Source organism: Poecilia latipinna, unplaced genomic scaffold, assembly GCF_001443285.1.
Source record: "Poecilia latipinna isolate Pla-1442-1.1 unplaced genomic scaffold, P_latipinna-1.0 Scaffold2788, whole genome shotgun sequence".
NCBI classification, from domain to species: Eukaryota; Metazoa; Chordata; class Actinopteri; order Cyprinodontiformes; family Poeciliidae; genus Poecilia; species Poecilia latipinna.
Genome location: NW_015115404.1, coordinates 54,285 through 67,251, shown reverse-complemented (window position 1 = coordinate 67,251; position 12,967 = coordinate 54,285). Strand labels below are relative to the sequence as shown.

The following is a 12,967-nucleotide window of genomic DNA, read 5'->3' as shown; positions in this document are numbered from 1 at the left end:
TCCATCCATCCATCCATCCATCCATCCATCCATCCATCCATCCATCCATGTTCTTTACACCCTTGTCCCTTATTGGGTCAGGAGGAGCTGGTGCCTCTCCAGCTAACGTTCCGGGCGAGAGACGGGGTCACCCTGAACAGGTCGCCAGTCGGCTAATCAGATATTTCTTATTTAGTGACATAATCAATAGTCTGCATAGAACTGCTAAATATTTTTGTTATTTATGAAAATCAGGGTTTAATCATATACATTCAAAACAACCCATACATCATTATTGTATAACACATCTGTCATCTCTCCCTGCTCTTCCTGAAGCTCTAATATTAATGTCTGGATTTTCTTTGATCAGTCGTTTCATTTCTTCTTGGTTTCCTCTCTGAGCCTTTTCAAACATTTTATTGGTGTAGAAACTTCCTCCATTTTCCTCAACCATTCTATTGATCTTATCCATCAGTTTACTGACTTGATCAGGATCCTCGACTTCATTGTCAAAAACATGATATTTATCTTTAAATTTCTCCAACACAGAGCACTGACTGATGATCTGTTTTAGAGGTTGGGATGTTTCTAACAGGTTTTCTATTTTAATGTTTTTCTTGTTCAGCTCATCTCCATGAGTAAACAGCACCATGGTGTAATTGGCTGCTTCTTCTCCAAACAGTTTCTGAATTATTTCAATGTTTCTTTTGTCTTCATTAGTGAATTTGTTTGGTTGGAGCACCATCAGGAACACATGAGGACCAGGATCCGCCATGCTGATGCATTTAGCGATTTCTTTCTTAACCTCTTTATTACTTTTACGTGTCTCAAAGAAATCTGGAGTATCAAACACAGTCCAATTTAAACCATTAAAATCATTGGTTTCCTTCTGACACAATAATGTCACAGAGGAAAGAGAAAGACTAGACTCAAAAGCTTTCCTCTGTAAAATGGTGTTTCCTGCTGAACTTTTGCCGACTCCAGTTTTTCCGAGAAGAACAATCCTGAAATCTGGCTTGTCTTCAGCTGCTGGAGAATTAGAAAACAACAATAAACTGAGAACAATTTTTATTCAGATAGATGCCAGTTAAAATGAAAGAATTCTAAAAACAATAATAAAAGGAAAGGAAGAATAATAATTTTTCTTTTAAACTTTGCTAATTATCCTCACGTAAGAAAATGTTTTTCAGTTTTAGTGTACATTTCCTAAAGAAACTAATATTGTAATTAGGTAATGACAAATTTGCTAGGTGATAAATTGTCCACTGTTCTGCACAGTGGGTAGAGCTGTTGCCTTGCAGCAAGATGGTTCTGGGTTCGATTCTATTTTTATTTGTTAGATCTGAACTAAGTTGTTGCAAAATTTTTAATTCCCTCTCATGAGGTCATTATTTTGTTAATTTGAATAGATTATTGCCAATAATTTATTGGTGTACTGATATGTTGATTTAATTGATTCAGTATATATTATTGTAGTAACATTTTACAAACAAGTTTAAAGAACAAACTACACAATAAAAAAATGCTGGGTTATTTTCATAACCCAATTTCTGGGTTGAAGCTGTTGGGTCCTAGGTTGGGTTAGTTTGACCAAATATTGGGGCGAAATTCATAACTCAAAAGTTGGGTCAGAAATTTACCGGACTCCTGTATAGGATTAAGATTACAAGCAATTTCATAAGTTAAAGCGAAGTGTTGTCAAAATAATTAATTTATTATATCTAATAACTTTTTAATTCCACTCCATGTCGAAGGAAATTGGAGTGAACTAATTTTTCTTCTTCACGGGTTTTCAGCAGAGCTTTTAGCTAAACATTACATTTATACACAAAAAGGAGAATGTGTCTATGAACTGAGAGGGGATGATTTGACATGGCTAACATAATAACCACAACCAGTAATAAATAAAAAATGGTCTTTGAACCATTTTTCAAACAATTGATTTTAACAGTTCAACAAACAAGCAAACTTCAACTAACCATGACCTCAACCAGGTTCCAGTTCTTCTCACCAGGAATATTTATATTATATGCAAAGGCATCTGACACACCAGAGGATATGTGTGTATTTTGTGCTATTTAAAAATAACATAAAACTCAGCAGCTTATAATGAAGAAAGCAACCATGTTTAAAAAAGATTCACACATACACTTGTTTCCAGACTAAGACCATATATCCATAAAGAGCTCTTCATCAAAATAGTGCATCAAAGTATGAAAAACAGAGAATTTCACTTGTTCATCAAATTATTAATCAATATTTTCAGCAAAGTATTGTCTCACTTGTATTATATCATAATAAAAACTTTTTCAACTGTAACACCTGCAAAGTGTAACTTTATAGCAGATAATATAGCACAAAGTTTGACTCCAAGCCCATTCATAGCATCATTTAAAAGCAGAAAATATAAAGGTACAAGTTTGTTATTTTTGTACACAAATCACATGTAACTATAATAATAATAGTAATAATTCTTATCATTATTGTTGTTGTTAATATTAATCTTATTTCTTTTATATATTGTTTGCGGCACTTTAAAATCTTTTTGTGTGAATTTTTATATCCATTGCTTACACCTAAAATTCCCTTTTGCGCAACAATATAGACAATTTCTATTCTATTCTATTCTCTTCTATTCTATAGGCTAATATTATTATACAGGTTTGACTGAATAAATTAAGTCTTATAATAATTTCACATGTTGAACATTTTTCCTCTGTGTTCCCTGAAGAATCATCAAACCTGAACATATTGGAGTTAATCTGCTGATGTGACCTCGTTTGCTTTTTCACAGAGAATGTAAATGCCTCTCAGGTAACATGCATCTTATGCATATTAACTGATTGATACCTGATGAATTTACACCTATATGAAGCAAAAAAGGAGAAACTTTATTGTTTATGTCCAAATGATTTTTTTTTCCACATCATGTTAGTTGTGTTTTCTGTTACTTTATGAGACTGAAAGTGGTTCACTTTCATCATATAAGTTTAAACAAGTTTTCAAAAAAAAAAAGAAAGAAAAGCATTGGATTTAATGCTCTGTAGTTAAATAACTAAGCAGCAACCCTCCCGACCCCACTAAGAGACAAGGGTGTACAGAAAATAGATAGATAGATGGATAATTAAATAACACTTACTGTAGTAAGATTTCCATGAACCTCCACCTGTAGACGCCGTCTTGCCACTGTGTTTTACAAACATCACTGGGGGCATGCCAAATCTTAAAATTACAAAAAATAAATAAATAAAAAATAATAATAATAATGAAGAAACTACAGTCAATATTTATGAAACCTATTGATTAAAATCTATTTTCAGAGAAGCTTGTATCTGACTGAAACAGTTAAAATAAACTATGTCTTTCTGCTGAATCAGAGTTTTAGTTTAAAATATTTCAGAAGACATTTAATAAGATAAAAATCCTAGAAATTATAAAAATGTATTTAAGCCGTATAGGCTGACAAAAAGCAGGTTTATCATCTTCTGCTCAAACCTGCTGATGTTTGTTATTAGCATATTAAAACAAGTTGAAAACCTTTTCTTAAAACATCATGACTGGTGTGGAAACACTTTAACATAAGTACAGTAAATGTGTTTGTGCTCTGAGCAATAAAACACTACTTTACGTTTTAGCTAAACCAACTTAAACTCTACTTTTAAATACAGAAAATTATGAAACTTAATTCTGTTTCTCTAGAAGTTTTTGCATTAAAAAAGAGGATCCTGAACATGAATATTTTTCTGACTTGATTGTATCACAACAATCTACAGCAAAAGTTTTGTTTTAATATTAAAGTTATGACAACAAAACTGAAGCAATCAAATAACTGTTTTATTATGTTGAAATTTAGATTAATTACAAAGCATGTTTGGAAATCATTTAATAAGGGTAATATTTATTCACACTGACTTTTTCCTCTAAATTTTAACTCAATTTCCAGTAAGTTATTAATTACATGATCAAATCATAATTTATTCAGTGACCTCTAACTCGATTAATCTCTTATCTAAACCAGTTGATGATGTTGTTTAATATTCTGCTGCCCAGTTTGTAAACTCTGAGTGTTAATTTACAAATCCACCACAATAACAGAGACCCTATGTTATAAATTATCTGAGAAATCTGCCTAGAGTCATTGAAAATAAAGTAACATTCAGAAGATACTAACCCAGACTCTCCCTTATAAAACCGACATCCTCCACCTGAGATTGAATCTATTTTATCCAGCAGATCCTGGACCTGCTTCCTGTTTTCCATCCTCTGGTTGTTGAACACATGATACATCCCACTGCAGCTCTTCAGCAGTTTCTGCACGTTTTCATCTCTTTGTACAAACTGATGAACATTAATGCCTGTTTCTTTCTCCAGTCGGTCTCCGTAGGTGAACAGGATCATGGTGAACTTGGAAACCTCTGGACCCAGAATCTCCTGCAGCTTCTTCAATCCTCTCTTCTCCTGTTCAGTGAATCTTCCCAGCTGGATGGTGAGCAGAAAAACATGAGGACCAGGAGAGCTCAGCTCCACAGCTCTCTGGATCTCAGCTTTCACTTCTTCTGGAGGAAGAACAGAGCTGGAGAGTCCAGGAGTATCGACCACATAGACTCTACGAGAGAAAACTTCTCCTTCTGCCTTCTTGCTGCTCCGAGTCAGAGGAACCAGACTGAGTTCAGAGTTAAACTCCTCTTTTCCCAGGATGGTGTTTCCTGCTGAGCTCTTCCCGACTCTTTCCTGACCCACCAGCACCAATCTGAGGTCTGAAAACAACACAGTAGTTCAGGAGATAGCAGAGCAACACTTATCCTCTGACATTATTACAGGAAACAGACGTTAGGGAACAGATTTAACAGCATTACAGCCATGTTTAATAAAATGTGTTGTCTCAGAATATGATGTCTTTTCAGCCAATCTCCTGTTTGTGAAGTGACATAAGAAATCTTATCACAGATATTAGCTGGGAAACATAAATTAATTAATTAGCTCCAAAGTCATCATACACAACTGGCTGACAGATGGGGAGAAACAGGTGGGGGAGAGGCAGCGTTACATTACATATAACTGGAGAAGACTGGACACTGTCCCCATCTCATTAAAAAAGTTATAACAACTAAATTTTCAATAATTTTGAATTGACATCTTTTGAAATATATTGTCCATCTGTGAACTAGAAACCATTCCACACCTAATAGAGACTGAAAATGTGTAAATACCATAAAATGAGTCACAGACGATTTTTAAACTTTCAATTTATTTACATGTTAGAAAATGGATAAAGTAGCAATGATTCATGTTTTTCTTGCTCACAGAAATTTGAATGAATTTAGCTACATATGACACTAATTCACTGCCAATGCCCAGTGATAACTAGAAACAGCCTTCAGAACCAGGAGGCGGGTCTTTGTGCTGTCAATCACAATCTCGTGTGGCACCTCTTGTTTTCCTCCCGTCCTTCTTCTCTGCTACCGTTGCAGCTTTCCCCGTCAGCAGATCTTATTATGAATGCTCAGACTAGTTAGCATGGCCACCAATGATGGCTTATAAACTGTTTTCCTGTAAGTTGTTTCTCCTCCATTAGTACATTTAGCAGCGAGTACATGAAGTTGATTGACAACGCTAACCCACTTCCTGGCTCTGATTTGTTGTTTTCAGTTAGGAGCGATGCATTTGTTCAGACAGCAATAGTAGCTCAGGTAGAAAGTGAAGATCGATGTTTTCACATGTTATTACAACATGATGTAACAAACTGTCACAACATGGTGACAGTTTTAACGAATATGTAAAAAAATAATTCTTTATATATATATATATATATATATTTATATATATATATATATATATATATATATATATATATATATATACACTGTAGCTTTAATACACGTTTGTTAAACGTTTATCTGAGAAGATTTGACAGAGTAGCAACTGCCCATGAGAAAAGTGTAAATTGAGGAACCTTTAGCTTCATCTACAGGAGAAACAGCTAAACATTTAAACTTTGAGTACTATGTAACCTATTTGATAAAGGGAAGCTTTTAATCAGTTTCTTTGTTTATATTAGGACCAGGATAGATTAATACAATGGTTCTAATACTCTGTCATAATGTGGAGCTCTGACTATGATAAACTCTTGTCATTGTGTTTTTGATGTACGGTTCATGAATTTACAACAGCTTACTTGTCACTTGTTACATGCTAAGATAAAGAAGATGACATAATTACTAGAATGAAATAATGGAGATGTGGTGATCCTGGGTGCTTGGTTTGTTTTGCTGCTGCTTCTCACTCCTTTCACCAGGGGCCGCCTGGTGGGTGATCTCTGGTGGGCGTGACCGGCGACGCTGGGATTCTACACACCTGTTGGAGATTGTCTCATCTCCGCAGAGGCTTAAGAGTGGAGTCAGCCAACACATCGATACCAAAGTGTTAACCAGTAATGGTACTTCAGGCCATCATTATTAGTGTTTGTTGAATTCCTTGTGAACCTTCCAGTCCTGTTGTGTTCATCCATTTTCAGAATACTTCCTTGTGACGTTGTGGTCTTACCACTCAAGGCTCTGAGCTCCTGGCTGTTCCTGGTGCACTCCACCCCTCGTGACGCCGCGGGATTTTACCCTTCGGTGCCCGATCTTCCACTCACATCACCCCGCAGTTTATTTACCTACCTGGAACCCCTCGTTGGCTGCCTCCCTCGAACTGCCACCGGTGAGCTGAAGTTCGTACCTGTCCGCCCTCCAGCGCCACTCGCCGGATTTTCTCCAAGCACCAGCTGGTACCGCAGCAGATCCTCCTATCTGAAACCACCCCTGGAAATCCCAGTACTCACCTCCGCCTCTCCTGCCGCCTGGCCAAGTAAGACCGTTCCCGTTCGTTCAGAATTCAAACGTCCCACAGACCTTGAACTCATCACTCATTCTCTCTTCCTCAGTGAGCCCGATCCAGTTGCCGCTCCCCGTGAACTCTGCTGATCCGTTACCGTTTTGGTGCTTTAATATTAAACATATTTTACTGATTATCGGTTCTCTTCTTTTTGCATGTGGGTCTGAAGGTTACCTTCCGTCATGACAGATAATAAGCTACACAAACGGCTTCATCTTTATCACCATATCAAAGTTTTATTAACCTTGTAACAACACAAGGAGATCAAACAAATCAACAATGTTCCTATCTTATCTTGATTTCAAAGGCCATCAAAATATATTTTACATAATCCAGCAAGCAATTGTTTTTCATCACCAGGTAATCAATCAATAGTTAAAGATATTTTGTCCAACATCAGAGGAAATCAGCATTTTAAAATAATGCATCGCTAAATTAACTATTTGTTACCCTTACTGTCAGCTCAAGCTTCTGTAAACCACAAATCATTTTCAGATCTTCACACTTTCATTCACTATTGATCAGATCAGGCTCATTGACAGTTAAAATTATGACTGGAAATGGGAATCAAAACCTCATTATGACTCTTTTCTCAGCTGCTTAAATATTTCAGTAACTGATTAATTACAAATCTGCTTATTACTAGTACATATTTTATTTATAAAAAATCAGGGTTTAATAAACCGCAGTCAAAGCATCACACACATCACTGTATAACGCAGGCCTTCTCTTTCACTGCTAGAGCAGCTCCTTTCACAACTCCAACTACAGCTTCAGCTACAGCTTCAACAAGAGCCTTCAGAAGAGCACGGATAAATGCGTTGTCTCTCTCTGCCTTCTTTCTTGCCTCCTCAGGTTTGATGGTTGGAGTTTCTCTGAGCAGTCGTTCTTCTTCTTCTTGGACAGCTCTTTGTGCTTCTTGAAACATTTCATGGGTGTAGAAACTTCCTCCATTTCTCTGAAACATTCTGTTGATCTTCTGCACCAGTCCCTTGACTTCAGCAGAATCCTTAGCTTCATTGTCAAAAACATGATATTTATCTTCAAATTTCTCCAGGATGGAGCACTGACTGATAATCTGTTTTAGAGGTTGGGATGTTTGCAACATGTCTTCCATCGTCTTGTTTACCTTTTTCAGCAAATCTCCATGGGTGAACAGGACCATGGTGTATTTGGCTGCTTCTTCTCCAAACATTGTCTGGATTATTTCCACGGTTTTTCTTTCTTCTTCAGTGAATCTGGTCGGTTGGAGCACAATCAGGAAGACATGAGGACCAGGAGCCGCCATGCAGATGCATTTAGTGATCTCTGTCACAACCTCTTTATTACTTTTGTCTGTATCAAACAGACCTGGAGTATCAATAACAGCCAGATTTAGACCAGCAAAAACATCGGTTTCCTTTTCACACACTAATGTTGTAGAGGAAAAAGCGAGTTCAGATTTAAAAGCTTTCCTCCCTAAAATGGTGTTTCCTGCTGCACTTTTGCCGACTCCAGTTTTCCCAACAAGAACGATCCTGAGATCCTTTTCAGGTGCTGGAGAATTAGAAAACAACAATAAACTTAAAGAATTTTTATTCAGATAGAAGTCAACTAAAACAATGCTAATAATTTGTTATGGTTATATTTATTAATCTGGAAGAAAATTAGGTAGATCACACAATTCTAATTTTAAAAATCTAGAAAATATTTATTTATTTTGCTAATTGTTATAAAATCTGTTCACATTTTCAGCTAATATTTTCTAAATAACTGAACAAAGCAAACTATATATACACACCAAGTAAATACTAAGAATATGTTCTACAGTTTAAAACACAAGTTGATCTGTTTTTTGGAAATACATTTAGGTATTTAACGTTTTTTCTCAATCTCCTGGTCATTAAGAAGATAAAAAAGATTTAGCTTGATTTTGTGTGTCTATGCAAATTTTAGACATTATTTTTGATGTGAACTGTTTTGTTAATATTCTGAATGACAATAAAAAGCACCCTTTATTCACAAGTTCAGTGAGTCATAACAAGAATTGACTTAGGTCAGTCTTTCTCAAACTGTGGTCCACGAGGTACTGCATGTAAACTGTGACGTCAGCTCAAAGTGTGACGCTACAGTTAGCTTACCAAAGGATTGTGTTATAAATAATAAAGGAAAACTGATTTAAAACTGAGTCACTCAAAATAAAAATAAAAAACTGCAGATACCGGTGGAAATAAAACAACTCCAGGAATATTACATGATCAGAGGAAGCTATGTGGCAGCTGAGTGTTGATGTGTTGTTCACTAGTGATTGGATTCCTTTGAACAGCTCTATGAGTGAACGGTAGGACTCGTCTCAGTTAGAAAGAACTGTTCTTTGTTTTGTATGACTTTGTTTGCTTATGATGCTCTGCTTTCACATCAACAGCTATTATTTTTATTTAATTAAAAATGATTAAATTAATTAAATACTATAAAGAAATTCAACTGATAGAAATTGAGGAATTATTTTTATATTTAATGGTGCAGAAAATAATTTCTGCACCATTAAGTCTATTTTTTATTTAATTGTACTTCTAAATCACAAACAGCCCTAAATGTTATTAATATATGCAACACTTGGTAGTAAATATATTTTTTTATTTCCATGTTTGACATCATTGGAAAGCTTAGACTTCACACTTTCACAATCAATAACTCAAAATGCCCAAGTAGATGTGTTCATGGTTTTGTCATGGCCAGTCACCTTTACCAAACAGCACCACTCTTCTCATATGAACAAAAAAAAAAAAAAAAAGCAATGCGTGGATTAAAAGACTAATATTTTCATTTCAGGTTGCATCACATACTGTATTAAGATGCATTATCACAGGGACAATTTCAGGTGAGGTCGTCCATGACTGTCAAGTGATCCTCAGCCTGAAAAAGTTTGAGAAACTCTGACTTAGGTCAATGTTAATGTCTCATTTGTAATTGATGATTAAAGTGAAACTGTCTCCATGTCGTAATGGTACTGTCATGAAGTGGGTTTGCGGTGATGAGGAGAGAAGCAGGCTGAGCCCAGGTTGTAGTGAAAATGAGATTTAATGAAGGAAGCTCAAAACAGTCCAGGATGACAGGCAGCACAGCAGAGGTTAGCGTACAGTTAATTACCGGTAGCAACTGATAACTGAATAGGAGAGCTAAGCTTAGCCAGGACTATCCAGTTCAACTGGCCAGCACACAACAGACAACACTGACATTAGACAGGACCCGACAAGAGACAAAGACAACAGGTGGGTTTAAATACACTGGGAGGGTGATCAAGGAATGAGACACACCTGGGATCAATCAACAGGGGAAGGCAGAGACAGAGACTCACTGGACAGAAACTGAACACAGAAAAACCTTACATGACAGGTACAATATGAGTTAGTCTGAATAAATTAAGCTCCTCTGCCTTCTCCTTGTGCTAACGCAAAGAAGTCCATTAAAAGAGTCAACTTTGCAATAAAAGTGTATTTACCAAATGACTCTTCATGATAACAGTCAGACTCGTCAAATAAAGTGTTACCATATATATATATATATATATATATATATATATATATGCACACACACAGACAGTGTCTATATACACAGTGTCTACATACTGTGTCCATCTCTCTCTATATATATATTTGATAAAAGTTACATACTGCACCTTCAAACCCATTTAGAGAGTAAAAATTTGATTGAATCTGTTCTGACATCATTTGTCTTCAACCTCACTGGCAGTACAGAAAATAAGTATTGAACATTAAATCATTTTATTCTGTAAATACATTTGTAGGTGGGGAGTTACAGCACCAACTAGGACTCCCTGGAGCCACCAGTGGATTAACTCTGAACGTCACCTAAGGTTGTATTCTGACTTCATATCCAATTATACTGTATCCCTTAAGAAATTCGCCATTTTTATGGCGAATTATCTCAAAGAAATTCTTGTCCTCTTTATGATATCAAATGGACTATTGAATGGACTTTGTCTTCGAAATGTTTCATTACAAACAAACCCTGTGTGCTTTTGACTTTTCCATTGTTGTTACTCAGCAAAACACAATTAACATAAACAGTGGCTGTAGTTCACTTATTCTGGAGAATCCCCTTCACAGTGTCTTTCAGGAAGAATTAAATTCAGTCTCATATTCTTAGTAATTTCCCCCCCCCTTTATATACAAAAGTACCTGTGGGTTTCCACATTGTCTCCTCTGAAATTAATAACTTTATGTAATTAATCTATTATTAATTCTAGTTCAGTTTTAAATTCATGACTGCAGGTTTTCTACTACGAAACTTCCATTTGAACTCTATTTGAATTACTGAAAATGCAGAAACCATATTTACATCCTCATTCAAAAAAACTGAAGAGTGTTGATGCCTTAAAATTATTTAACTGCGTTACTTTCCTTATTGTCTTATCTATTTTATGTGCACACAAAACAGATAAGACAATGAATTGCATGTATTCTTCTCTTACATGTCATTTTTCTGTTTTTACTCCTCTTGACATTATTTATTCCCCATTTTCACTTTGTGTTGCTACAATAAAGAGAGAGGAAAAACACACACTGACAAGTGCTGTGAAAGGTTTTCCCTAAAGTTGTTCAGTAAACTTTTAAAAGTACTTTCAACAAAATATTGTCTCAGCCTTAAGTTTAATAGTATTTCTGTTAATAAAAAGTGAAACACTGAAAACATAGATTACATGTCATTCTCTATTTAATTGGCTGGAGCTCTAGTATATTAGTGCCTCTGTATACAGAGCTAAGAAGTCATTCATAAAAGGAGAGAAAGTAGAATTGACGTTTGCATGGTCAGGAATTTGTTGAAATTAAATGAAATCCCCCTGAGATATTAATATATAAAATTGTAAATACTTCTTACCAGCAGCCATTTCCACTGTCTTGTTGCAGGCAGTTGATTTGTGATGATGTGTGGATGTTGACTTCTTGCTTGTAAATAGTTTTCCTTTTTATGTTCTTGGTATTTTACAGTCAGTTCTTGACTCCTCCCTTTGAATCTGTCTGCTAATGCAGTTACTGCACCTTGCAGGAAGTGTCTTGGTTAGGTCTGTCGCAATAACCAATCAGTTGATAAATTAAAACAAGCTACATTTTCATTTGCATTACTTATTGTTCTTTCTCACTACAAACAATTTGATGACATATTGGTCTCAACCAGCCCTTTTTTGAAGGGAAATTTAGTTTAAAATCAAGAATGCTGATGCTAATTTTATGACATATTTTTAAACTATGGCTAAAACCTGAAATGTTATATAATATATTATCAGTGTAAACTAAAAATCTCTAAGAGAATAAGAAAAAAGAAACAAAAAATAATTTTGTTCTGGCTATCCTGGTTAAAAGCAGTGTTTGAACTGCTTGAATGAATTTGTTTGAATCTGTTTTGCAAAAGAGTGAAGATGATGTGTCAAACCAATAAGAAATGATCAATATATTTGCATGACATGTAATGAAGAGATCTTCATTACTGGAACTTCTTTACTTAAGTCACTGTGTAGCACGTTAAGAGCACTTCTTGCACTTTATAGACAAACACTTTATTTAGCGCTGCATTTTAAGCATTGATTTGCACATCAATAACAATTTGCACACGAGAAGTTTTAACTGTATTTATTGAGTATTTTAGTGACTAGCATGTAGCCTTTTGTTCTGGGTTCTGCACAGCTGCTCCTCATTGAGAAATGAGGTGGTTGTCTGAGAAGGGAGGATAATTGTTACTCAGAGCAATGAGCTACTGGGGGGTAAAACTGAGCAAATGTTTGTGCATATCCTGTTAAGTGTGGAGGTGCTAAGCTGGAATGACTCACCTGTCTTGTCTATGTCTTCTCCAGGGTGTTTGGACAAACACTGCCCCGGGGGTTCAGACACCATTTATAGGTTCTGGGAGAGGGCATGGAAAAGTGTGTGTGGGGGGTGAGGGGAGCAGGGGATTGTTTGTGGGTTTTTGTGGTGTTTCATAATGGTGCTTACGATGTAATGATAAAACATAAAAATATTTATAAAAAGTAAGTAGAAATGACAGGGCTGCACAGTGGCGCAGTTGGTAGAGCTGTTGCCTGCAGCAAGAAGGTTCTGGGTTCAATTCCCAGCCC

At 35.8% G+C, this 12,967-nt stretch overlaps 3 protein-coding genes across 3 annotated transcripts; all 3 read right to left on the bottom strand.

Annotated features, from left to right (window-relative positions):
• Positions 1-161: 161 nt before the first annotated feature.
• LOC106939160 (GTPase IMAP family member 4-like) lies at positions 162-1,045 on the bottom strand (the record flags this gene model as incomplete). Its single annotated transcript, XM_015021465.1, has 1 exon — positions 162-1,045. A coding segment is annotated over one exon (774 nt), but the record flags the coding sequence as incomplete, so codon positions are not given.
• Positions 1,046-3,977: 2,932 nt separating this feature from the next.
• On the bottom strand, positions 3,978-6,113 carry LOC106939159 (GTPase IMAP family member 4-like). The gene is made up of 2 exons (XM_015021464.1): positions 6,095-6,113; positions 3,978-4,736 (listed from the first exon to the last, which is right to left on the bottom strand). The coding sequence occupies exons 1-2, from the start codon at positions 6,111-6,113 to the stop codon at positions 3,985-3,987; spliced, it is 771 nt and encodes a 256-aa protein (XP_014876950.1). The 3' UTR covers positions 3,978-3,984.
• A 1,398-nt stretch (positions 6,114-7,511) lies between these two features.
• Positions 7,512-11,933, bottom strand: LOC106939162 (GTPase IMAP family member 7-like). Its single transcript, XM_015021468.1, has 2 exons — positions 11,737-11,933; positions 7,512-8,391 (listed from the first exon to the last, which is right to left on the bottom strand). Exons 1-2 carry the CDS (start codon positions 11,744-11,746, stop codon positions 7,562-7,564), a joined length of 840 nt encoding a protein of 279 aa, XP_014876954.1. The 5' UTR covers positions 11,747-11,933; the 3' UTR covers positions 7,512-7,561.
• Positions 11,934-12,967: the final 1,034 nt, after the last annotated feature.